A 27914-nucleotide genomic window follows, 5' to 3' on the forward strand; every position below is an offset into this window, starting at 1 on the left:
AATTGAGGACACAAATGTTACGTAATGCTGGGCGCCTCTCAGGACCTTTGGGAGAAAAACAAGACTGGAGCTTGAGATTTTCCAGCTGGCGGCTGACTGCACATGTGCTGCATTTCTAGGAAACAAGGAAGTCTTCCTGGAAAATTTGAATACGTATAATAATAGTTTTAAGCAAAATTATTTGTAGGTACAACCCAGATCAACAATGCAGTTGTCAGACAAAGTAGTAAAGGCATGGTAGTGTATACTCTATAACAACCATGTTTAGTAGAAAGTTGTTCCACTATCATAAAAAAAGGCATTTAGCTGGTAGCTACATTTGACCCAGTGAGGGTGCAGCAATAACATACTATCATTCAGTAATCGTAATCTTAAATCAGTAATAAAGATACTCATTGCAAACACAATCTTTGCAATTCTTTGGAGGATACAGCCAACTTTACAGCAGACCTTTAGATAAAATACTGCCACCAGGTGGCACAGGAGAAAAAGAAAAAGGACACACATTGAGAGAGAATGGAGGTTGCTATAGTCAATAGTTTTCTGGAAACAGCCTCTCATGGCTTTACTAGGAACTGTATATAATGCTTCCTGCTTTGCTTTTCACCTTGAGCCATGAGGTTGCAGCTTGGTTTTCAGCCACAGCATTAATATGGTCTAAAAGGCTGCTGAGTCTGGTCTAATTTTGACCAGTATTGGAGGATTGTCATGGGACATTTATTGTTTGGACAGCAGTGTTGTAGGGAGCATAGGCTGGAAAATTAAATAAAATCCATATAAGTATCAATAACGAGTGAGTCAATAAAGAGGCCACAGTAATCAGGGACATCAAAAGAAGGAGATAAATCCATAAACAGTTAAATATTTGTGCTTTATCCTTCTAAAGCTAAAAGTATGTATACTCAGTGATAACACCTAACAACCTTCTTCTCTCTTTGCACATTTTGCAGAGAAACAGGTCAATGTTTTTAGCCTTTGCCTCTTTGCTGATAGGATTGTGGTTATTAATGGCTAGAAGCTTGTTAAAGAAGCCCTGGTCCAAAGAGGACTGGACTATGCAGATAACATCACCTTACAGCTGTTTTGTAAAATGATTTGGAATAAAGGTAATGTGTGTTTCTTGTAGCTAGTAAACATTTAGTCAGGGCAGTAGAATCAAAATGACACCACATTGGTAACATTTCATTGGTGGTTAGTACAGTCAGTTCCAGTTACTTCCAGTCTAAAGCTTAGAGTGTCTATCTTTGAAAGCATAATAGATTTTCTTCTCATACATTTACAACCTTTGTTTTGGACAAGAGGACACCAGAGCCATCCATCCAGCAGGAGTGCAACTAACTCATCGAGGCCTTTCCCTTCACTAAGGCACTGACATCTTCTTTTTCAACAAGCAACTACTAATCAACTAATGTTTCTTAACTAGTTACAGGGCAGTACCTATTCCATGACTATTGTTTATGTTTATTACATGGATATGTGATTTACCTTTTTCCTTTATCTTAACATTTGTTATACCAACTTTTTAATCATTCATAATCACAACCATACATTATTACTATCTAAAAGCATTTCCACATGTTGCTCATCACATGTTCCTGTGTCCACAGTCACTGATAAAGCATGATCAGCTGCTTGCTGTTTGGGGATCACTTTGAGTACAATGACAGGCAGTGTTAGATTATTCCTCAGAGACAAAGCACTTAAAGCGAAGGGTGTGGGTGCAGGTGCTTTATCCAGCCAGACCCCATAAATGAAAAGAGTATTTTAATAACAAAAGGCTTCCAAAATATTCAATTATATCAAATTAAGATAAAATGTGTTAAATTAGAAACTGTGATAGAAAATGTGTAAAAAAAGAAAACATAATCAAGAACAATACAGGATCTGTTGACATGGGCCTATAGGTCATTTGTTTAATGCTGTCAGGTGGTGATACATTGAGGTCCATCAAAACCCAGCAGGACAAAGATATTAAAAAATGCAGCTATATACTACTGTAAGAATATTTCTTTGAATACTCGATGTGAAAATAACTTACATTATTTTTTAATTGTCATAGGGTATTTTTCCCAGCACTTTTACAGTAGATTTGTCATGACAGGAAAAGCACAGATGTTTGTTACTATTAATTTAACAACATATTAAAGTGTCCCATTAAGCCATGGCTGTTTGACAGTGAGCCAGTATGTCCAGTAAGGACCATGAAAGCTGCCAAATGTAATTCAGCCATCATTCTTTTTTTTTATTTATATCTGTGAATTTCTCACTGTGGCATTTTTACATTTCTTACAGGAAAAAGGTATTGCAGGAAAAGTGAAGGAAATGTGACATGACATGGAGTGAACAATTTGGATAAAATATAGTGTAAATGTAATATTGTTTTATGCAGAATGACTTATAAAGTATTATTTCTTACTGATTTGTGACATACCAGTGATATTTGAGGGTCAGCCACAAAGTTGACAAATGAATATAATCTCATGATATTATACTGTATTGTCCTATTCCCCAACATTAGCTTTGTTTAATTTATGTCAGTGAGCCAGCATGTACATGTGATCTCCACCTCTATAGAAAACAACATTTTTGAAACACAAAGAAAGCTTGAACCCCCCATCACAGAGAGACTGTAGCAACTGCTTCCCAGTGGAGGTGAGTGTTTTGGTTTTTGCATTTTTTGTATTTGGAATTTGCTATTTTAACATTTTGTGTTGAAATAACTGTAGACTTTATTTTGTGTCATCAATATAAAGGGGAAAGAGATTGTGATTTTGATCTAAACAATTTGTGTACTTTTAGCCTGGGCCTGTTTAATGCTAGAACTCAGGCAACCACCACTACATTACACTGTTCTTGACATGATATTTCCAGAGTTTCTCACAGGTCAGCTCTGTATTAAGAGAGACAATGTGTGGTATGTGTTGCACATCATTTTCCCCTCAGCCATCTTCGCAGTACACAAAACTCACATTGTTTCCTGTTCTCAATGTGTGCAGGGTCCGGGCTATTGTAGTTGTTTCATCCATACAGCCCTCTCAGACACAACAAAGCAACCCTATACTGATGCAGTCATCCATGAGATCCAGAGAAAGGGCAACACCAAACACCATCCCACTCAATGTAGGCCACATGGCAAACAAGGACCCCACTGGACACAATCCCAAAAGTACCTACTTTACGCCTGCATTTATATCTTGTTTAACAGGTTTAATGCAGTAGCACCCTAGTTGTTTGACCAGCAACTCATAAATCACACTATTGGTTTCATGCTATAAAATGACTTCCTGAATAGGGAGGGTTTTAGGTTTTTTATACAAGAGTCTAGGGTCTGTGCTGCCCTCACATGGCTAGGAAGGCTATTGCACAAGTGTGATGCAGAGCTTAGTACTAGAGAGAGAGCAGAGCGAGGAGCTGCTGGCAGATCTCAGGGTGCAGGAAGAGGTTGTGGTATAATCATTTCCTGTAGGTAGGGATACACATGTCTGTTGATGGATTTGTATTTGAGTTACAGGAATTTGTAGTTAACCCTGAAGGAGAGATCCCTGTGAAGAGCACATTACAATAGTCTTGAGGAGTTTGTCAGTGAACCAGAAAAACTGGCCTCACATGTCTTGCATTTTGTTCTTAATCAATAGGCCTCTCCAATAAATGCTTTTATATTATTAAAGTAATTAACTGTAATTGAATAAAGTACCTAATGAAATCCTAAAAAGGTTTTATAAATGATCATTGGTAACTAAATTATGACTTTCTTTTCCACTGCTACTCGGATTTGTCAAACTTAATAAAGCTTGATGTGTGTGTAAATAAACAACTGAGATTTTGTTCATGCTTTTAATTGAAACCGCTGTGTTAAAGCTGGTTTCAGTCTGAGGTTTAGCAGGTGAGAAAAACACTCAAAGTAGCATGTTTATCAACCATGTATGATACCTGCTGTCATTATGAATTTAGTTAGTTCTGAACTGCATATATCAGTATTTCGTACTTCATGCATCAAACACCAAACTCACTCTCACTTCACATATCAAAAAGTAGTAGTATTACTTTAAGCTGTTTTTATTTTGTATGGAGACAGTAATTCAGAAAATTAGCACACCACATGCATGAGGTCTCTTTTATCTTTAGAAGACGGTACATTACCTCTGACTTCTGGGGTTTCCCAAGTTGACGATTTTTGAGTTAGAGATGGAAAATAACCTTTGAAGAGACATCAAAAAAAAACTCTGGTAGATTAAAAAGTCTCAGGCTCTGCTTATATTTCATCAAACACAGTCAACACTCTGAGGGACTATGAACATAAGCAAGCAGCTCAATGAGAAAGATATTGGAGGATTTTTTTTTAATGCAGAAGGACCTCTATCAGAGTAAGTTTGTTTTACAAATCTATAGATTATACTTAGTAGAGCATTTACATGTCTTGTCAGCTCAGCAGTTGTACTATATGTTGCATGTTTGTGATGTGGTGTGAAACTGCAATATATTGATGGTCTTTTACTGAAATCCACTGTATCTGCAGATCCATCAGCACGTTTTGAATTACTGTCAAAAAATAATCATGCTGCTGTGAAGCCACAGCCAGCACTTTTCAGTAGACGTTGATGTCATGGTGTAAGCTTTATAATGGGGTTGATGAGTTAATTATCTGCTAACAGTAATGTGTTTAATGAAAGCAGGTGCTCAGCACATTTGTGTTTAAGGTCAAAAGAACCTTTGTGGTTATGAGAAACAGTCTACTTAAGTAGGACACCCAAGTACACAAACTGATGTTCAAAGTTTCTGCATTTGCTAGAATACCACCAAACTAGGTCACTGCCCTCTTTAAGATGTTTCATTTGCACAGAAAAGATCACTTAGTCAGACATATCTCACAAAGCAAGTCAAGGAGGAAGATGTGACTGTGCCTTAAAACTTTTTGGATGTTATCTCTACCTAAAAGACTAAAGAAAGGCATGCCAACTGCATTAAATTGGTGAGTTTTATCTTAACATATATGCTAATGTCACTTGATAGGAGGAGGAGAAGAAGGAGGCGAAGATGTGAAATCATTACCGGACTGTAAACGATTTACAAGGTGTGTTATCAGATCATATCATATTAATATCCGTTGTGTCAGTAAATAATTGCAGTGACAGAAATGTAATTTCTCTTATCTTCCATGCAGCATCTGTGTCAGAGTTACTATGACTGGAGCTGCTTGTACTTCTGTAAATGTTATCAGTCACAAACTTGCACTTGAAAAGATGAGAAGCTCAACAGAACACTGTATCGCCTCCTCATGTTAGCCAGGACATCCCCTGCACACCGATGGATAAGATGAGCTCTGAGTAAGGAAATTTCCATCAGGTCATTCTGCCAAAAACTAATATGTTTTCATTTATAACAGAAATAACCTTTGTTTACAGCTGCAGAGTGGGTTCTCTCACATTAACAGAGATGAGCTGAGATGAATCTCGCCTCAACCATTTGGAGATGCATTATTACACTACTATGTTTTTCCATCAAGTGTGAGTATTACAGTATCTGTCTATGATTTTATCCATTCATACTGGTATGAGCCCTTTTCTCTCTGGTGCAGTTCAGCCCCTGATGTAGTGAGAAAACTGTAAAACTGTATTGTGGTTTTGAGTTGTAAACCATGTTTTTACAGGTCTGACCACAGCGGTGAGAAAAGAAAAAAATCAAGTAACCATGGAAAATATTCTTTTCTCAATCTCTTTTAGTAAATGCTTTACTTCAAAGCTAGCAATGGAGTTAGACAGGACTAAAAAAAGAAGATGGGATAACTTGTGACGCAGGTCATGAGACACAGAATCAGCATTGTTACACAAAACTGTACTTCACTATGCAACGGTAAAAACCAAATGTTTTTTTATGTGTTTTGTTTTTCAGTCTGGGTCTCTACTGCTGTGAAAACATCGACAGGGAGCCCTTTGCTCTTTGATGGCTCCCTGCGCTTAAAAACCCATGGCTATGTGACAGTGGAGCCAGCTTCACCCTTCCTCATGGGTTCAAACCTGACAGTGTACTGCCACATCACAGACTGTCAATCGAAGAAGGAATGGTACAAATTTGACACATCATAATGTGTCTTTACATTTATTTTAAAAGATCATTCATAGATTAAAAGATATATGTTACATTGTATTACACATATATTTTATGTTCTCACATATCAATATAAAAAATTTTTTTTTTCAAATGCAGTTGTGTTAATGACTTCCAGGTTGATATTCCTGAAGGCGAATGGTCGCATTGTGTATCCTCAGAAAAGCAATGACTGCACTGCAGTATTCAAGCTGTCCAATGTCGGGATGCTGCCGTGGGTGGAGTGCAGGATGGAGCATTTTGGGATGTCGAAGAGTGTCAATGGACTGGGCCTACTCAGTGGGCGTAAGTAGAATTGGTTCTAATGTGTAATTCAAAAGAAAAGAACATATTTGAGGAGATTTTACATGCATTTACAAAATTACAAATAATCAGACAATTACATACAAATTTACACATTACTAGCTTATTGAAAGGACTTAATAGTCATCATTGTGATCTAGATGTTGGTTTGCTTAAAGATAATAAATGACAATGAGCCTCACTGGATGTCAGCAAACAACTATTTGCTATGAAAAGGTACAGTGGAGTAATGCAGAGAGGAGAATTAAGCCACACTACCTCTGTCTGTTTTTCTTCTGTGCTTTGTTTGGTAGTCGTTTCCAAGATGTCGACCGCGTCACAGACTATTTCAAATTACAGCTAAACAGTAAACGAAAATATATTTCAGTGCAGTTCAAGACAATGCAGTAACAGAAACTGTATCAATTTTTGATTTGCACTGCCAAGTTTGACAATTTGATCTGAGCTTTGCGAGTTTTTCCCAACTTTATTGAGTAAACAACACTTTTTTGGTCTGAGATGTTTTAGTACAATATCTAGTGGTTGAATGTCATGCATTGCAAATTTAATTAACTTGGAAGCTCCCTAACAACCACTTAGTCACCATTACTCTGCTACATACCCAGAAAATAGTTTTTGCTGACATCCAGTGGGGCTCAATGTCATCTATACTGCATCTTTAAGGTGTTACTAGGTAGTTGCTAGGGTGCTCTGTGATCTTTTTTTAGATTCTTTTTAGATGGTTGTTAAGGCACGTGGGATGGTTGCTATGGGGATTCAGCATGGGGGCCAGGGTGTACCTTAATTCTGACAGTTTACTGGATTTACACTTCAGTCTGAGGAGAGCTGTGACTATCTCAGTGGTTTATGTGTGAGATTAACTAACACCTAGCTAACACCAGTCACAGCTATTTTCTGGTTGTTTTCACAGCGGTTACATTCAACAGCACAAACTACCTTACCCTGCAGCTCAGCCTCAAACCTCTGAATCTGAAACACCTGCGTGCTGTTCAAACACAGCAACAGCTTCGTGCTGCTTTAGTTGGTTCAGTTTAAAAAAGGCTTAAAGAGAAATCCTCTTTATTTCCATCTGTAAAATAAATCAACTGTGATCCTGATCCACTTCTAAGTCATTTGAAAGTATTTTGTTGATAAGTAAAGACAGTTAGTTTAGTTTAGTTATTTGAAGAAACACAATGTGAAACAGTATTTTATATGTTCATAAGTAATTAACTAGTTGAACTTGGATAGTCACATCTGCTTTCTATGTTTCAGAGCTGAAATATGGACATTAGTCTTTTTTTAATAGTTTGTTTCAAACATTTATTAACTAGTTAAATGTTTTTCTTGTGCTTTGTGGGTGTGTCCTTTTTGCTGTGTCATCACCGTTTAACCAGTAGCTAAATTACTAAAGCACATAAAGCACAAACCTCTTAATCTTGCTCTCAGAATGAACCAGAATGATGCATTTGACTTAAAAATGTACAAAATTTACTTCCACGGAAACATGCCCCCAGACCCCCCTACAGGGTTGGACTGAGACCCTACCACCATAGTCTCTCAAAATTCTGTAGGAAACTCTGTGGATGGACAGCTGACGTAGCACAGCAATAACATTAACGTGTTCAGAAAAAAGTATCAGAGCTTCTGTCCGACTTAAAGTTTGACTGACATTTATTTCTCTGCATACACACAAAAATAACCATGACAGATTTGTTTTGATTTTTTTCTACTTTTGCTCTTGAAAGTCCCACCAGATACACCTAAAAATATTGTCTGTGAAACGGCAAAGGAATCCAGCTTCATAAATTGCTCGTGGGAGAGAGGTCAGGAAACGTATGTCCATACTACCTACAACGTTTCACTTAACAGGTACTGTGTCACACTGGGATTATATATATATTAGTTGGCCGATATTGGCGTATCACAACTATATTAGTATTGGTCTGATATGTGCTGCTATTTATTTTAATTCTTTACAGATAGACTATATAGGCAGATTTTTATGTATACTTGATACTTGATCTTAATTGAAGTTTAATACATACGTACATATGTTTTTTGTTCTGATTTTTTAATTATTCTTGTTATTGGCCGATATATTGATATCGATATTGATATATCAGAATTTTTTTTGTCACCACTATCGATAGCTATTGGTATCGTGCCAAAAATGTAGTATCGGCTGGGCCCTAATGTATATATTTGTATATGCGTTTGACAACAGCAAACCTAATTTTAATGCATGTCTTATTATCAGAGAAAATGGGACCCGTATATATTCATATCGGATCCAGGATGCTGAAGAAATCTCCATACCACGAGCAAAGTTAGCAGATAACACTAAATATCAGTTGATCATCACTGCTTATAACCACTTTGGAGCATCCCAGTCTGATCCATTTACTCTCTGCATAAAGGATATAGGTAAGCTCTCACCTCTGTAACTCTTAAACACATATTTTTACAGATATGTAAACACACTTCCTATTCGATTTTCTTTTGAATTTCAGAACTGCTGTAATCAGAATTACTTGGTAGTCTCTTGAGGGATGAATCATCCTGTGAACTGTCTGTTTCTCCACCGTCACATTTTGACTATCTTGACATGGCTATCAGTACACTATTTCTCTGTTTGTGTATATCCCTTTGAAGAGAATCATTTCAGCCCTGCCTCAGACCACCTTTGTGACTTTTTTGTGAACTTCCTCAAGTTTTGATATCCGTCACAACAGCCCTAACTTTTTAAATCATCACAGATTGTTGAACGTTTTGAATTATTTGGCTGCGCTACAAAGTCACCATATGACACAGATAGTCAATTTCACACATGTACAGTATTCTTACACTGTGTATATATTTTTTTCTTCTGTAGTTATACCAGAGACCCCTCATATTATGCAGATACAGTTTGAGAATAAGTCCATAGCAGCAATGTTGCAGTGGAAAACTGAATCCTCCCAGCGTCTCAAGACCTGCATCAGACACCGCAAAGATAAGGATTCCTGGGTAAAGTGATGTTATGATATGGTTTTTCAAATGCCATAGTCTCTACTAAGAAACCATAAAATGACATCAGTCTTTATCAGGCAGTGTGCAGGTGATCTAATCTCTTGATGATTTGCAGGAAGTGAGCGAGGGAACAGAGCTCAGTGAGGGTTTGATAAAAGTGGATGGCCTGGAGCCTCTGACAGAATATGAGTTCCAGATGAAAACATGTAACTTAACATCAGGACTTACACAGACCAGCACACCCATGTCATCCTGCAGCAGTAAGTCGTTCTGCAGCAAATGGAGCCCATCTCAGAGGACAAGAAGCCCCGGAAGAGGCAAGCTCACAACCTTAACCACAAAATTCTTACTTCATATAACAAAAATGATCTACATGTGATAATTTGTGTGTTCACACAACTTGTGGTAAAATGTATTTTCAGGCCCATCTCAGCAACTAGATGTGTGGAGGATATTAGGCAATCAGGTGACAAATGCACAGATGGTGACTGTTCTGTGGAAGGTAATATCTATGCACTGGCTCTGGCTTTTATATTGCTATTACCGATTTTGTAACACAAAGATACAACAAATATCATCAAGATATATTGATGATAGAAGGAAACTCAGATTAATCACTTATTTAACATTCTCATTGGATGATGTAAAGAATGAACCTTTAGTGATGAATGGATTTCTTCACCCAGCCTCCACCTCCAGAGGATTACAGCGGCGAGTTGCAACAGTACAAGATCTTCCTGGATAACGATCCAAAACAGAAAGAGACCTGCCCTCCTGCTCTGAGCCGATGCTTAGTTCACGTGCCTCCAGAGGTTCAGGCAATACGTGTCAGTGTTGTCACCTTGTATGGGACTTCTCCACCAGCTGATGTGCCACTCAGACCCTCAGGTACACATATATTACACTTACTGTAGAAGAGAAATCCTAACTAAACAAAGTTAATCAGTAAAGTGAAATCCATTTTGGTGTCTCACTGTTTAGGTGTTTTTGGACTTGCTCTAAGAGAGCTGGCTCCTGCAGCTCATGGCAATGCTGTGCTCGTCTCCTGGTCATGGTCAAGGACTAAACAGTGGTTAACATCTGGAGGAGAGCTGTTGTACTATGTGATAGAATGGATGAGTGTTCCTCCGGCAGAGCTGCAGTGGCAAAAACTGGACAAAGATCAAAACAACACCTGTATCACAGGTACACACCGTTCAGGAAAATGTTTACACTAAAATGCACAAGATGAAATAAAGCAGCACTTGTTCTTGTATCAGAGGAGCCCCTAAAGTTGTTTCCATAACAACACTTATGAGTATAAAAGACACAAGAGCTTCAACTGAATTCCAGCAGTGGCCTCCTGTGGGCAGATGGTGTATAACACTAAATTGTGCTTTCATCCTTGAATGAATGATATCCTTAACACAAATGATTCCAAAATTTACAAGCAAAGATGAAGACTTGTGAAATATAATTGAGTTCATACTGAAAGTGTTTAGTTTTCCCGTATTTTTTCAGGTCTGACTGCAGGTGTGAGGTACAATATCTCTCTGTATGCTGTGACCACCAGAGGTGTTAGTGCCCCATCATCAGGCCTTGTCTACTCCAAAGAACAGAGTAAGATTCATAGATTTCATAGATTCAAAATCTGCAGAAAACAGATTAATCCAGGAATTATAAATGTATGTGATAAACTCTCTCACCACCTTCTCTTTATCTCCTTCATTGAATGTGTTGCAGAGCCAGTGTCTGGTCCCAGTATGTCAGTGCTGGTGCATAAAGCCAGTCGGATCCTGATCCAGTTTGATGAGCTGGCTGTAGAACAGCAAAGAGGCTTCATCACAAACTACACCATTTATCTCAAGACGCTAGCCACCAGCAACAAAGAACTCCGTGGTGAGCACCTGTACTGTGTCATTGTATGTAGGCATTTTCATATCTATAAAATTAAATATCTCTGCACCACAGAGTCTGCCATCCATGAGGTGGCAGCAAAATCTCAAAGACAATTATATAAATGTAATTTTATAAAGTGAATTATCCTGCAGTTAGACCAAATCAATCTGCATACAACAGATTGAAGGGCATAAGTGAAAAAAATATGTATTCTTGTTATTTGGATCTAAAGACATTTCATTCATAGTCTTTGGAGCTTAAACTGCTCAGTGAAAATGAATGTACTGCATGTCAGGAGGAAACACAACTTTGCTGTGAGTCGTTTCCTGTTCTTGAACATCAAGAGGACTGCTTTGGGGCTCATTTAACCATATGTTTGCGTGTGTACTTTACCTTGGTCAGACTAAGGCTTCCTAGCACACCCGTGTATATGTTCATGTGTGGGAAATCATGCTGTATATGCGGCAGTATGCATATATTGTGTCTGAGCACACCTAACTGTTACATAGTGGAAAGTGTGCAACCAGCATTCCATTGATGTTCCCCTCCCACAAAGCTTCAGTGCATCAGCAGGGTTTTTCAGCTCTCACTTCCAGTAATGTGGTAAAAATCAAGGGTGATACTGCTGATGCTTGTTTTATTTAGTGTGATCAATAATTGGTTGTAATTTCCACACTACAGCCAAATACAACAGGCACAATAGTGATGATGTAAGGACACAGTCTGGCCATTGGAGTATTACAGATATCACAGTACTGAAATGAAAAAAGAAAATCATTATTATACATTAAAGTTTTGGAAAGTAATACACATTTTTGTAATCTTAAGTGGCCCAACTTACATTTAAAACTGTTGTGATAAACCCATCTAATCTTGTTTGAATATGTGTGTGACAAAGTTTCTGACATTGACTAACCTAGATGACATTTATGTTTCAAACACTGGTTGACATCATCATAGAGTTTTCTAGAACCAGCTTTAACCACCAACAGGAAGCCACGTGGTTACATACACACATGCAACTGTAAGGCAGTTACCAGGCACAGTCATACACTATTTCAGTATTAACACTGTAAAGGCACCTGAGAACTTACCTTTACCTCTTTTTGATGTGACATGTATATGCACGCTGAACACTTTTAGTTTTACTTAGGTCATTCCATCTGAAGTTTTACTAAAAAATTACTTGATAAAGACATCTTATTCTTGTGCAACTTTTGTGGTTACTAAACAGTCCCAAAACATAATTCACTGTGGTGATAACAATTACAGCTGCACCACACTGATAAAATCATGAATGGCACAGATCTTCATTCTCTTGAGCTCTCTAGTAAATTCAAGCTCTAAAGAAAAAACTCTGGTGGAAAATTAGATGATACAACACAGAACTAAACAGTCTCCATATGTGACAAAACAATCTCACCACAAGGTCCATTTAAACTCCAGCTAACTAATCATAACTCCAGTGTGCTCAGTCATCATGGAAATGCAGACTGTTATTTTTCTGAGCAGTTTAGAGAAAAAATTGACAGCTCATTCTGGACCCTGGAAATGATTGTTCACAAAACATACTATGCACAAGGTCCACTTAGAGATTGAGATTATTGTTTGTGTTGTTTCGACAGTCAAGACTGATTTATACCATTGAAATTCTGCATTACCATCAGTGTAGCTGCTCAATTTCAGCAGTTATTCTTACCAATATTGCATATAAAGCTACTTTGATAAAGACAACCGTGATGGTCATCTGCTTCTTTCTCTGCAGTGACAGTGCCCGCCTCCGTCTCCAGAATGATATCGCTGGACTGTCCTGAGGGAATTCTGACTCTCCAGATGACTGCATCCACCTCAGCAGGAGAAGGACCACGGGGCAATTTGATCTCCTCTCAGCCTGCAAACCCTGCAGTCACCACTGACCACTGTCAGTCACCTGCTGCCATTTATTAAACCTTTTTTCTTTGACAGCATTTGTAATGTCCCTGTGTTTCATTCTGATGAAAGGAAACTTAAAGAGGAAAAATTTAAAAAATAACATATTCTAAAGTGAAAGCTATGCGACTTAATTGTCTCTCCCATTTTGTCTCCTCTAGATAGCACGGTTGTTGTGATTGTTTGCATCATTACCTTCTTCGCAGCGATCATAGCCAACCTGTTGTGCTGGAGCTGTGTGAGAAAAAGGTATTATTAAACAGTATTTGTGTTTAAGTATACTTGTTTCATCATAGCAGACTTAATCTAAGAGGTACTCTGACGATAACCATGATTTTCTTTATCTTCAGTCCCTCGTAACTGTTTTTATGTGTGTATTAGGTTTTCTTTTACTAGTAAGTAGAGTGGATACCAGTGTTGCTCATTTCATGAAATGCTACACCACAACATCAGCAGATGAACACAAAACCACCTGATGAACCTGAATAGAAACCTAAATCCTGTAGCCAGAGCTGAATTAGGGTCAAAGCACACCAATGTGATTAGCGGTTTTGGCTGTGGAGATACAGGTTTTGTGTTTCCTGTGTATTTACATTGTCAATATTGTCATTGTTAGTAATACACAGATCAAATAGCTTTTACATGTCAGCGCCAGAATAAAGCAGAAATGTACTAAATGAATCTGTTAATACACTTTTATTATTGATACTGGAAAGAACTTTTGAAAGCTAATTGTCTTTCTGTCTCAGAATCAAACAGAGATGCATCTCTTGGGGACCTTCCTGGCTTGTTGAAAACTTGCCAAAGCTGGGACACAGTAATGCCATCAGACTGCTGGAGGTAATCAAAGCAAGATAATGAAGCTGGCTCTGTTGCCATTCATGCTTCCCTCTTTTTTTACATGAACGACTGTTAACACAAGCTCCAAAAACAGCAGCTGTAACTCCATGAACACCAGTGATAAGAACAGAATCCATGCTATCAAAAAAGAAACCAGTTTATTTCTCTGCTCTTACTATTCTGAAATTTTGAAAAATGCTTTAAAAAAATTGCATCCAGTTACTATACATAGTTCTATATAGTTAGAGGACACATACTGCAGTCATACTGTAGTCATACTGGACTATAGTATGAAGTGAGGTGAGTTGTTACTCCCTGTTTTCGCTTCGACAGCATGTAGCTACTTTGTTTTGATGTCAACTACTTTGTGAGCTCTTGTCAATGAATATTAAAAATCTTTTTGTTTTGGTCTCCAGCAGGGCGGAAGTGAACGGTCATTCTCGTCCACCCAAAATGACCCTCCGCTGTCCCCCATCAGTCTGATCTCCCAGGAGGACAGGGAGGATATGTACCCCACCTTCCACGTCGAGGTTGAATTAGCAACCCAACAACGACCCTCGGTGGAGATGCCTTTACTGGACACAGGTTCTGGGACAATGCTTGCTGACAGCCATCTGGAACACGTCAGCTACAAACCCCAGATCATTACGTCTACTCCACTAGAAGAGGAAGTGCAGGAGGCTGAAGAGGAGCAGAGGGACATGCCAGCATTTGGCGAGGAAGACAGCTGTCTAAGTGTATTTGAAGATTTGCTGTCCACTGTGGAGGTGGATTTTTCCGATTCACCTTTGGGGCTGACTCTCAGCTCTGTTAATTGTCTTTTGTGGCCTAAAACTCCCGAAACAACAAGTGTCCTGAATAAAGGAGTCTTACTTGGGAGGACTGGGAGTAATGCGGAAGAGGATTCCCGCTCTATGGATTCACAACAAGCTGAAATAATGACTCCTGACCAGGGGGGCACTGTGCCTCAATGTGCAGAGACATCACTTACCGGTGGTTACTTCCCTCAGGTGTCTTCTGTCAGCATCAATACAACCTGTCACACTCAGAGGTAGCAGTGACACAAACGGAAAACAATCTGCACTACTAGTTGACTTTTAAGAAAGCATTACTTCAACATCACTTCATCTTAAGTGGATGACCTCTTCGTGTGATCAGAGATCATCTTATTTCAGGGATCTGTAACTGCAATCAGCACTGTTAAAAAACAAGCTATTAAATGAATGAAATAATGTATTGAGTTTGATTTAAGTGTGTAGAAACTGGTTTTGTCAGTGTTAATTAATGCTCTAATTATCAGGAATAATTGCCATGTTGTGTGTTTTCCATTAGTGTTTATTAATGCCAAGATGTTATCGTCTTATGTATCGTCCTGCAACAAAACTTCCTTTTTATTGAGCTGCAATGGAAAAACTTCTGGAAAAGAGCTGCGAATCCCAGCTGGAGGTCCTTTGCTGCATGTCACACCCCCCTCTCCTAGCTAATTTCATACATCCAAGGATGCTTCTCCTTCAGTCATTGAACAATGACTGGAGCCTTTGGCCAGGAGGTCGTGTCATCAGATGGTTACCGACAATCATTGAGTGTTTCAACCCTTAACCATAACACTCTCCTGTTGGCGGGTCAGTAGCGGTGGCCAGCCACTACTCACTCCCACTTCCATATCCAACCTGAAGCTGTCTTTGCTGCCTCCCCCAGTTTTCGCACTGCCTTCTTACTTTCTCTTCCCGTCAGCCCCACAGCTGTCAAGAACTTCCATACTGACTGTGCAAGGAAGTCTCTGCATCCAACCTCGACCGGGTACAACCATGCCTGCCACCCTTTGTCCCTGCAGTCCTGCACCAGATCTTTGTAGCGCTCAGATTTCCTTTCAAATGCCTCCTCGCACCCCTCTTCCCATGGCACAGTGAGCTCCACCAGGATGTTCTTCTTTCCTTCAGGAGAGAACAGTACTGCATCAGGTCTTAAGGTGGTGTGGACGACATCTGGGACATCTAAAACAATAGTCAGATGTCAAAATAAATGCTTACACAAGTTGCTCTTGCTGTAATTCCTCCTGTTTATACTGGCCTTTATGATACATTCATAATGCACTTATAATATGATGGGGAATAAAATCCACAGCTCTCCTGTAAACATGTATTTACAAGTTTATAATATAAGGTTTCAGCCTTTCAAACTAGCAAAGTATCTTTGAAAGTTACTCTCTTAGTGTCAAGTTCTCTCTTTTCGTCATGATCCTTCAACTGCAGCTGAACAGGAAAAAAGTTTGTCGAAACACAAATATGTTTTTTCACTAAAAAGACTGTAATTGCAGTATATATCCACTTTAATTGACAAACTCATATTATCTTCAGAGAAACTTTTAAAAACACTTTTACCCCCATAACTTACATTGTAAGTGCATTTGGAGGAGACCTTCTAACTGTCAGTATGAACAGCAGGGATGACAACAGCTAGAAAAACCTATTTCAATGTTCATATAAGCATCTGCCTGTTGCTTAAAGACAGGCTAATATAATAAATAACACATCCTTAATGAATAATCAGAGTTTCTTACTTTGGGGGTCTTCCTGATTAATCAAAGAGCTAAAAATCAGACTAAATGAGTGTCTTGCTGGTGGAGGATACACCAACCTAAGGCCGCAACTAACAATTGTTTTCATTATCGATTAATCTGCTGATTATTTCATCAGTTATTTGTTCCATAAAATGTCAGAAAATTGAGAAAAATGTAACTTTTTGTTTCACAAAGCCCAAGATGATGTCCTAATATCTTCTTGGGTCCTGATCAACAGTCCACAAACCAAACAGTTTATTATCACAGAAGAGAAGCTGGAATCAGAGATTTTGGACATTTCCTCAAAGTAATAAATTGGTTTTCTAGATAGTTGGGAATACATTTTCTGCCAATTGACTTATTGATTATCAACTAATTGTTACAGCTCTCCACCAACCAAGATAATTCTCCCAAACCTGGCAGCCAAACCTTTCTCATAACTGTTTTATTACTGATGGGCCATTAATGCATTGCTTATTAACTGTTAATAAAGCCAGTTACAACTTCTACAACTTTTATAAAGTATGTCTTATAAATAGAAGGTGATGTCTTTGCTGTATGTTTGAACCATATGAAGTGAAAGTACATTTGGAAATGAAGAAGTATATCTCATCGTTTTATGAAGTCAAAATACATATTCTGTATTAGCAACTGAGATGTGTTTCTGTTTTTCAACATGAGGGTGTGACCTCTGTGTGTTTCTAAAGATAGCCATTCCTTTTGTGTGCCTCAAGCAAGTTTTGATGCGTGTGAAATTATACCAATACACATCAAGTTAGTCGGGGCTTTCCTCATTACAGATAATGGCTCAGGGCATAGCATAGTTATCTGCTCCTGAACCTTCATTCACGTCATACATACACCACCGGCAGTTTGAGGACTTCCTGACAGTTGTCTCACTTCCTCCTTCACATCAAAATTTCAGGAGGGTCTCCAATCAGAGACTGCAGTTATAACACTCTCCCTGGTACCTCATTGTCTTTAAATATAATCACAAGTGTCAAAATATACACTGCACAGTTATTTTATTAAGCCTGACTCCAGTATATTGAGCTACATCTTAAGTTGAAATGTAGTGCAGCTAGAGGGGAAAGTCCCACTGCACCACATGGGGATATGTTGGAGGGTGTAAGAGGGTTCATGTCGTGTGGAAAATGTGATAATATAAATGTGTCTGTGGAGTTGTTGTGCTTTTGCAGCTACTACTCTTCACAGCTGTCTAAGCAGCCGAGACTTTCCTCATTAACTTAGAGTATAGTGCCAGTCAAAGACCAGATGGGATCAAACCTGCATCTACAATCTCTGTTATGAGAGCATAAGAAAATCATGGGCTACTTTGAGGATAAATATGATGATGCACCTTTTTTTCTTTTCTTTTTTTCTAGATGAATTGGAATAATACTGAGAATGTTTTATGCACTGTGTTAGTTATAAAAGCTAATGATGATCTGCACAGCCTCTATGAAACTTCTGTCTGTCTGGCTTCACTGGTGAACTGTGACTTGGTTTGTGACTTGACATCTGTCACATCACACCAGAGGCGGTAGTCAGTCAGTTAACTCAGTGTGTGGACACACTGCGCTCACCAAAGATGTTCAGGACCAGCTACGATAAAGGCTAGAGCTTCAAATAAAAGAAGACGACAATGATTCATGACTGGAGTGTCTCGGTGAGTGTATTGAGGGTCTGTTTTCTTCGTTTTTAGGATTGCCATTACTGATTGCTCACTGCACTCACTGAAATTAAATGAATCTATGATTTAATGAATCGATTATTGATATGGTTAAATACAACGTTTGTTCATCCTTATTCGTTCAAAGTCGCTTTATTTCAAAAACGTACCTTTATGTCTGCTTCTTTTAAGATTAAAATATTAGTTCCTGTGGCGATGTGACCGACATATAACAAGACTCATGGCGACAAAGTCCCAAACATGGTCCATGTTCACTGTCATTCTAGCGCTGGCTGTGCAGTTATGTATAGGTAAGTAAGTTTATACTTTAAATTCTCTACATATTCTTGTGGGACTGTGCGTTATTTTATATTATTTGGTAGCTCAAAGTTAGATTGAGGGTCTCACATATCCTCTTATATGTGATAACTGTATTTCTTATAGTCTGGCAATCTAACCTGATATTAGAAATAGAATATATATAATAATTATGTAACAGTTTGTGTAACATTCTTACAAAAATGTAATGATTACATCTTCATATGGATAATGTTTTTATATAACACAGACGTCCAGGTTTACATTTCCTCAGCTGCTCCAAATCCAACAAATTCACGACTAGTGTCATACTTGCATTTATATAACTAATTGAGCAAATAAAAAGACACTGTAAACATTGTATTGCAGTATATATATAAGTCATCATTTCTGCTTTTAGGTGTGAAACCATGTGTCATCTGGTCCAGCGCTGGACCTGTGGTGCAGCGAGGTTCCACTTTCAAGGTGTATTGCACCTTTAACTGCAAGTGCAAGTACTCCATGTTCAACGACCAACTAATGGAACCACAGAGTCACCAAAAATTTAATTATACTACTACATATTTGAATGTGGTGAATATTACAACTGACAGTACATACAGCTGTGTGTGTGCCTGTGACCCTGAACCTCAACCAGACCCCTGTGGAATAGACATCTCAGTTGGATGTGAGTATGACATGAAGGAGCAGTCTATCCCCTTTCTGAAACATGCAGTAACAAGATTGTTTGTGCACCAGTGAAGTGGATTTCAAACCATTTTTTCTCAACTTAAAGAGAAATTCAATGCAGTGATCATACATGACAACATGAGCCATCACCTAATTTAATTTCCATGTCATAATGTTCAATTGAAACTCATGAAGAGCAAGCAGCTAATCTAAATTGTTTAGTTGCTTGAAAAGCTCTGCAGAATGTTTTACATTGTGTGATGTTTCAGGCAAAGAATTTAATTTCTTATGATCTGACTGTAATTCTCTAGGCTGCAAGAGCTGTAAAAAAGAGACATGGCTGGGTCTGCTCTCACTTTTACATTTACACCCTTCACATGTTGAAGACGGAGCGCGGCTAAGTGTCAAAGCCAACTGTGAAAAGTCGCTTATTGTAACCTTAGGGCTGTGCCTAATTTAGAAGTGAAAACAAACATGTTTTTTTGACACATACCATGTGCCAGCAGCCTAATATGGAGCATGCGCACAAGATTATCTGTACAAAAACTATAATATGACACATTAAGCATTTGAAGAAGATGGAATCTGTTCATGCAAAGAATAAGACCATGTACATTTTATAGATCAGTATTACTCACCTTTACTTACAGAATATTTGGGTTTATTTAGGATACAAACATCCCTACTTCCTAATAGATATTCTTACTGTGTCATGAATTAGTGCAGTTAAAACATGAGTAAAAACTGATATATTTACAAGTTTTCTAATAAATATTCAGGTTATTTCCGTTCTTCTTTGTCCTTCAGATCCACCAGATCGCCCTACAAACATTTCATGCTTAAACAACGTTCTTAATAATGGAAGTGGACTTGTTAATTGCACTTGGAACAGCGGACGGCATACTTATATTAAGACTACAGCAAAACTGGAGTGAGTTTTAAAACCTTTAGACGTCACCAAAACATGCCATTTACACCATACTCTTCTCAGCAAGCAACATTGCTCGTATCTCCTGTCAAATGAAACCTGGCTTTGTGTGTTTCAGGGTGATAACTGTATCTGAAAGCCACACAGGTGAACCACTGTCTGTCACAGCCTCCAGCAAGGGAACTGATTTTCCATCAGCTAGTTTCATTGTGGACAGCTCAGTCCAGTTCATCTCTGTGTGGATCAAAGCCCAAAATGATCTGAATGCTACTGAGTCTGCCCCCATCAACTACTCACTCAGTGACATTGGTAAGACCTGTATGAATTGTCCAGGGTTAGGGTTAGGGTTAGGGTACTTCTGTTTGTGTGTTGCATGTGTGAAGACAATTTGAAGGTCTTTGTAAGCTGTTGTGACTGGTATTTTAAACCAGCTCTGTTGTGAACTTTGTCCTGCTTTTATAAAGTAATCTTGACGTTAATGATGTTCCTTCCCACTAATCTGTGATGACATCATTCGATGGTTAGTAATGATGCAGTTGGATCATTTTCATCAAAAGAAGTCACACATGACCTCTGTTTTTAATTCATTTTATCACACTTTTGACTGTCTATCTGTGCAGCGATACCATCCACTCCTGTTCTCGGTCAACCCAATTGCTCTTCCAGGCAGTGCATCATCAAAGTAGAGCAGAAGACACCACACCTGGAGATCCAATACAGAACAGAACAACATCCATGGACAACTAATCCAGACTCAGTAAGACATTTCAACTCAGACTGGTTCTGATTTATCAACTTTGGGGATTTTCAGTGTGATATTGCAGACAGTTACATCAAATCTTTCAGCACATAAGGTACTGGATGATCAGACCACACTGTGCTGCTGATTCAAAGCCAAATGCAGATATGAGTGTCGGGATGCTTAACATGTCTCAAAAACAATCATCACCTTCCATGTTTCATCATGCATACTTACAGTGTGATCACAAATGCCAAATTACCGCAGGAAAACTTGAGTGAAATATGATGAAAAATTGTTGTGTTTTGTGGTTTACAGGAAATGCAGTCTCAGTCCATTTCCTCCCTGGAGCCCTACAGGTTGTATCACTTCAGAGCCAGATCCAGATTCAGCTCTGGCCTGTGGAGCCAGTGGAGTGCACATGTTTCAAGCTGGACTCAAGAAGAGGGTGAGCAAATCTGCATTTGGTCTGCTGCTCCTGAAGAGTGTTCAGAGCTAGCAAGTATTTTTGTACTTCCTGAGTGAGAGTACCACTGATACTGTCTGCATACTCGCTGCAGAAGAACACATCTGAATGATCTGAGTATTTACACTATCTCTGTGACACACTATCTACGCTCGCTATCAGATTATGCAGTAATATTGCCTTTCCTTTTGTGTTTTTTGGGGTAGTTATCAGATCACCACTGACTGACTGCCGGATACCTATAAGCAGCTGAAACAGGCCTGATTGGGTTTTGTGCTTAGATCAAACCAGTCTGATATGACACAGTATGCATAGTGGATTGCACTGATACTTGAGTAAAATCTTCTTAGAGTCGGCTAGCTGTATTATTTATCAATGCAACATTGAGTCAGCATGAGGTGCTGTTCAGTGGTTAAGAAGACAGTGATGCTTCATGGGAAATATGTTATACTGATGGTGTGAAGATATGCACATCTCTCTTTAAATATGTCAGCTATGAATGTGCAACAGTGACAGATCATCAGTTTTCCACAAATAGTCAGCAGCAGTAGTAGCAGCAGAGGTCAGACAAGTAGTTGAAAAGGTAGTTTTGGTGATCTTTTATTTGAGCATGTAGCATGTTTGTCTATCTTCCTCATTTTTCTGGATAAGCAGATCATGTCAAGTGATTCTGAGGCATTTTAATCAGGCTTTAAACTACAGTAGAACTAGTTCTTTGCCAGGAAAGTCTGAAAATCAACTAACAGTGGTTTGAAGAATGCTTGGGAAGGGAAATCTATCATCACATCCCCTTGGTAGCTTTTTTGCAGCTCTACAATCATATCACACAATCTTCCTCAGTGTATGGAGTTTACGCAGCTCTCAGTGTTTTATTGTAGATTTTCTAGTTCTTCTGAGCTCTTCAGGGACTTCCTTTCCAGGTTTCAAGTTCATTTTTGATCATGGAAACAGCAGTTGACAAAACCTCATCCATTAATAAACTAGGTCCTCTTATAGTAGTAGCTGTTCTGGAGCTTTTAATAGTACCACATGTTCAATAAATAATTGGTTGCCTTTTTGGGAATCTCGTAATATTCCTGGATTGTCTGTAAAACATAACATAAAAGTCAAACAATAATTTTACATAAGAAACATGAATATAATTGTATGAATTTTGTTTCTTGTGTTAAAGGGATTGCAATTAAGCAGCTGACCTTGAAATCTCAGTTTCCCAACAGTACTTGAACTCACCAATAGGGAAGCATTGCTGACAGTCTGCATGCATTGCTATGAGCCTTTAAAGTAACTTTGATAATCATAAGACAAACTGGATGGCAATTGTGATGGACATTATCTTATATTATCTTATCTAAGTATTTCTAATTTTATTTCCATTCTTTAAGAAATTAAACTCCTGACTAAAAGGTGAGAGGTCAGTCTGAAAGATTGCATTGTTCTTTGGTAAATGGTTTGCATTCATATAAATATCACTGACATGTAATCACAAAACCCCCAGTGTGGTTTTTTAACCTCATACACATCATTTATATTCCACCACTCGGCTCGCCAGGCTGACGCAGCAGTGCACACATCTCCCCACTTCTTGGGTGGGGCAACATTTACGTCCCTTATGCGTTATCACTTCTTACATACACTACTGTGTCCTGTGATGTGTCAGAGTTACCTCCCTCTTATTTCCACAGATACTTATCAAGCACAGATGTCAAGGAAAAACTTTCACTCATTTACTTCAATGAAGAGCATCCATATGCACTTTATCCATGATTATCATGTAGATGTAGATTAACAGTAAAACACTGGCTGCAGAGATGCCAGTGTTTTACTGTTCATTTTACAGTTCTGTGATAATGTTACTGTAATAATACCATGAACTCAATTACAGTACATTGCTGTATTTTCTTGATGCATTACCATTTTCTCTACAGTTTGCTTATTGTAAACATCCTGTACAATTTACTTCTGTCATAACATCATGTACTAAAACACAGTATAGTGCTGTATATTATGGGATTTACAGTATACTAGTGGCAGCAGGGTATGTGTCTTTACTGGATTTTGCTCATTTAAAAGAAACATTTAATATACTTTGAATCAGATGTGAATTTACACATCACTTCAATGAGTTGGAGGTTTCTTGGAAATTCTACTCATTGCTGCCAGACTTGGACATTAAACATTGGATGTTTGTCAACTGATATCAAAACTTAACACCAAGGTCTAGTTCGAGTCATTATGAATAACGTGGAAGAAATTTCAGTGTAAACAATGTACTGACTTTACTCCATTAAAAAAATACAAATCAGTAATCTGTAAAGTAAAAAACTGTAATTTTTTTCACACACTATTTTACACTTGCAGTCAAGTGATAGATTTCTGTTGTTTTATAGCTCCTGCCAAAGAGTTGGATGTGTGGTATTCTGAATCTGCCTCTGACTCTAATTCCCTGACAGTTTATTGGAAGGTGAGTTTTAAATGTTCTCAAAAAGTAATTTTGTCTTAGTTTCAATTCTGCACTGTTTCATCAGCTTTAGTTTTGTGTTTTAAATGTATTCCCACTCCCCTTTCTCGCTCTGAGTCTAGTCTGTGTGTGCGTGCAGTGTTGTAGCCATAGTAACACTTTGTAATCACCTGCTTCTCTGCTATGTTCTGCACAATCTAAAGGTCAAGCCTTGACCACCTATGAGGTTTAACAACAACTTAACAACTCACACACCCACACACACGGTCTCACACTCGCACATCCCCAACCCTCGACCGCATACACACAGACCTTCAGTCATTTAACGTCACATTAAAACAGCAAGAGATAAGTGAAACCTGACGGCAGACGCCACAGTTTCAGTTTACAAGAAAAGAGGAGCTGAACAGAAATGAAGTGTCTTACACACGCTGTTCTTGCGGTGTGTTGATTTTCGAACATCCATTAAGGACAGCCAAATCCCAGGCTCATGTAAAAACACCATGCTGCTCAAATGTGCTGTTTCTTTCTCCTCAACTTTGCATTGTTCAAAAACCAACTACAGCAGATATACATTGTTGAAGTCAATGATTTATTTTTCACATTTTTCTGATGGCAGGACACTGACATCTCCATCGCTAGAGGGAAGATCTTAGAGTACATAGTCAGCGTTAACAACTCAGACTCTAAATTGATCTTCATCACTAACCTGAGTGCACAAAACAGAAATTGTTTAGTGCAATCCTGTCCCAACTGTGAAGTGACAGTGTGTGCTCGCAACTCTAAAGGACTCTCCCCACCTGCAAGAATTACAACCTACCGCATGACAGGTAGGATTTTTAAAAAGCTGCTTTGAATTTGCATGATTCTGTCTTGTAAAGTGTTCAGGTGTTCATACTGTACATACTGTACTCTTTTTTTTTTTTTTCTATAGCCGAGCCCCCTCCGGATGTGCATTTCATGCCTAGCAATCACAGTGTCACCATCTCCTGGAGCAAGCCTGAAACTGCACTGCTGCCAGCTGGGTACGTGGTGGAGTGGTACCCGGAGGGCTACAAGCAGGAAGAGCTTAGATGGAACAGACTGAGCAGGAATGACAACCATGCTGTCATTACAGGTGTGACTTGTGGAGTTACAGTAAATATAGGTGAAATAAGACCACAAAAAGAGGAAAGCAGTAATCAAACCAGCCATTCACTATAGACTGGTTGTGTCAGTGACTTTCCCTTTTTTTTAAGGTCTCTGTTGACAGCCATATTTATTATTTCTCATAATCTTTGGTCTCTCTCAAAATGAATAATTGTTGCATACTACTATGTTTCATTATGCAGGTGTTAACCCATTTGAATGCTATGAGGCAGCTGTGTATGTTCTGTATAATGACCGCTCTATGACTAGGAGCAGGTCTACACGCTTCTACACTATGGAGTCAGGTAGGATCTATTGATGATAGTTTATCATTTTATTGATTTACCAAACAAATTAAAGCAACAGAGTTAGTAACAGCAGTGTTTTTTTGGGGGGATGGGTTTGCTTGGTGTTTGCAGCCCCAGTATCTGGTCCATCTGTCAAGGAGACGGTTAAGGGAGACACAGTAATAGTGACCTGGACGGAGCTTCCCAGGGGTCAGCGTGGGGGTTGTATCACCCAGTATACCATCTATCTAGAAAACAGCAGCGGAAAACAGGAGACTTGTAAGTACAGTTATAATTATGTATGAATGTTTGGTCTCTCCCATATTGGATTACATCACACACAACATATAAAACAAGTTTCAGCAATTGACATTCATGTTCCAAAGAAAAATGAGTCATTGCTGCAAACCACCTACTGTATGTATATAGGTACTGCACTGTATATTTTTCATAGACCAAAAAAAACTACACAAAAATATGTCATAATCTTCCGTGCTTGTACGTTTCCTTGCACCCTGTTTTAAATAGTGTGCTTGTACTCTGCATGTCTCTGTGTATCTTTCATACCCATCAGGCATTTGTACATTGTTTGTAGCGTATATTCTTGGTACAGTCACAAGAGTAACTTTAGTAAACGTGGCTTTTCTGCTGTGTTTTTTTTTTGCATTTCTATTCCAGACAATATAAAAACAGAAAATAAAAGAGAACACATCATCAAAAGCCTGCCTCCATCTGGATACAGCCTGTGGATGACTGCTTGGACTGCTAAAGGAGAGGGCCCTGCAGGTCAAAAGGTCAAAATCTTCATCCAGCGTAAGCAGCTTTATGTGTTTCTTGAACATTGGATGAAACTTGCTCTATTGGTTATATTTGTTTCACATGAACTCTCAGCTATGATAGAGTTGACTGAGTTTATAATAACTTGACTTGTGTGAGGACATACTGTTGCTTCAGGAGAATAGACTGCATAGCTTTAATGTCTTATTTACCTAAAATGCAAAACGCTTAATAAGAACAGCTCCAATTTTAGTGGATAGGATGCACTTGTCTGTATAGTTTGCTTCCTCCTTGTGTGTGAAAGTTCAAGCTTAAAAATAGTAGTTGGACAAAAAAAGTTTGAACTAAACAGCTTACTAAAATTTCAACCACTTATCATGCTTTTCGTCTACCAACTTTTTTTTTGTCTGATATATAATCAAAGGTTTCACCATGACAGCTGTTGCTACTTTCTGATAGATATTATTCCTGCATATGTCTGACATCTTGTCCATGTTTTATTGTTGCTGCTGCAGAAGACAACCAACTGCACCTCATACTGGTGTGTGCGGTGGTCTTCATCGCCATGGTGTTTCTGCTGTGTCTGTGCCAGAGTTCGGCAGTAAAGCAGAGGTACAGTATGTGAACAAGAACTGTGTGGATTTATGAGTTAAAGCAACTAACAAGCTCACAAGTTCCATTATTTTGTTCGCTTACAATTGTGCATAAAACACACAACATAGGCATGCAACAATAAATTAAAAAAAAGGTTTCCATGCCATGTTGTTAAGCTGTTCTCCCCGTTCCCCCCTCAGGTTGTGGGTGTATTTCCAGTGCTTCATGCTCGATGTTGTTCCAGATCCTGCAAACAGCAAATGGGCAAAAGAGTGCACCCAAGAGAAGGTATTTATGTAAAAGTGCATGAAATACCAAGGACTGTACTGCAGCTCATTGTTCCTCATTTTGAGCATGTTTCTCCCTCCCCAAAAGGGCAAGATGAACCTCCCACTCCAGCTGAGTAACTCAAGTACCACAGAGGAGGACGAGCCCATCCTCGTAGATGTTGAGGAGCTACCCAGGCAGATCTGTGACATCTCCGTACCTTCAAATGTCTCCTCACAGCCCCCTGAGACCCAACCAGCCACCCTGCTGTACCCTCTCACCACGTACATCAAGAGCTTCTCCCATGACTCTGACAGCTCCGACCACACGCACACGTCTTTGGAAACAAACACGACGATTGACTATATCTCATCACACGGACTGGGAAACATGGACGAGGAAGATCAGGAGGAGGAGGAGAGGATGGAGGAGGAGGAAGAGTTCGCTGAAGTGCTTGGTTTCTTCCCCAGTCACAACGCTTTCATGGAGCCACTGATGTTCGGAGGGAAGTTGACTCTCGATGCGGTCAAAATCGACTGCAGCAACTTTGAGAACAGTTAGTGTTAACCTGAAACCAGAACTCTTTGGTGAGATGAGGTTTCGGGGAAAAAACATTTTTTAGAGGAAGAGAACTTCAAAACGAAAAAGCAGTGGATGATTGCATGACTGGAGGTGGGATGTGCAACATTTCTGATTAACCAGCTTATCCACAGAGAGATAGGAGAAAAAAAATGGCTCTTTTTTTTCTGCTTGGCTCTAAGTTTTTGGATCAGGTGCCTAGCTGGGACACAAATCAACTACTTTGTACATTGAGGCTCAGAACTATAACAAAGACTGCTCTCTGGCTGTGGTCTTGAGAAGTGTTATGACTGAAAATGTACTTTTTTTAAATTTTGAATCCATGCATTACCATTGTCTTCTCTTCAGAACAACATTGGACACACTAATACCGTGACCAAAAATAAGCACAGTACAAGCTGCAGGTAGATTATATCAGATGAACTG

General features: G+C 38.8%; 2 protein-coding genes across 2 annotated transcripts; both read left to right on the plus strand.

Annotated features, from left to right (window-relative positions):
- The first annotated feature begins 5443 nt into the window (after positions 1-5443).
- il23r (interleukin 23 receptor) lies at positions 5444-15101 on the plus strand. The gene is made up of 16 exons (XM_053322362.1): positions 5444-5504; positions 5923-6061; positions 6224-6390; positions 8136-8259; positions 8648-8814; positions 9263-9396; positions 9515-9716; positions 9822-9901; positions 10086-10287; positions 10381-10584; positions 10900-10998; positions 11122-11277; positions 13043-13198; positions 13368-13455; positions 13956-14046; positions 14463-15101. Exons 1-16 carry the CDS (start codon positions 5444-5446, stop codon positions 15099-15101), a joined length of 2709 nt encoding a protein of 902 aa, XP_053178337.1.
- Positions 15102-18508: 3407 nt separating this feature from the next.
- Positions 18509-27507, plus strand: il12rb2 (interleukin 12 receptor, beta 2a). The gene is made up of 15 exons (XM_053322363.1): positions 18509-18589; positions 18997-19263; positions 20073-20196; positions 20312-20502; positions 20814-20950; positions 21251-21380; positions 23786-23859; positions 24476-24686; positions 24791-24973; positions 25188-25289; positions 25404-25550; positions 25950-26084; positions 26564-26660; positions 26843-26930; positions 27018-27507. The coding sequence occupies exons 1-15, from the start codon at positions 18520-18522 to the stop codon at positions 27468-27470; spliced, it is 2409 nt and encodes an 802-aa protein (XP_053178338.1). The 5' UTR covers positions 18509-18519; the 3' UTR covers positions 27471-27507.
- The last annotated feature ends 407 nt before the right edge of the window (positions 27508-27914 follow it).

The sequence above is a fragment of the Scomber japonicus genome, chromosome 7, assembly GCF_027409825.1.
Source record: "Scomber japonicus isolate fScoJap1 chromosome 7, fScoJap1.pri, whole genome shotgun sequence".
NCBI lineage: Eukaryota > Metazoa > Chordata > Actinopteri > Scombriformes > Scombridae > Scomber > Scomber japonicus.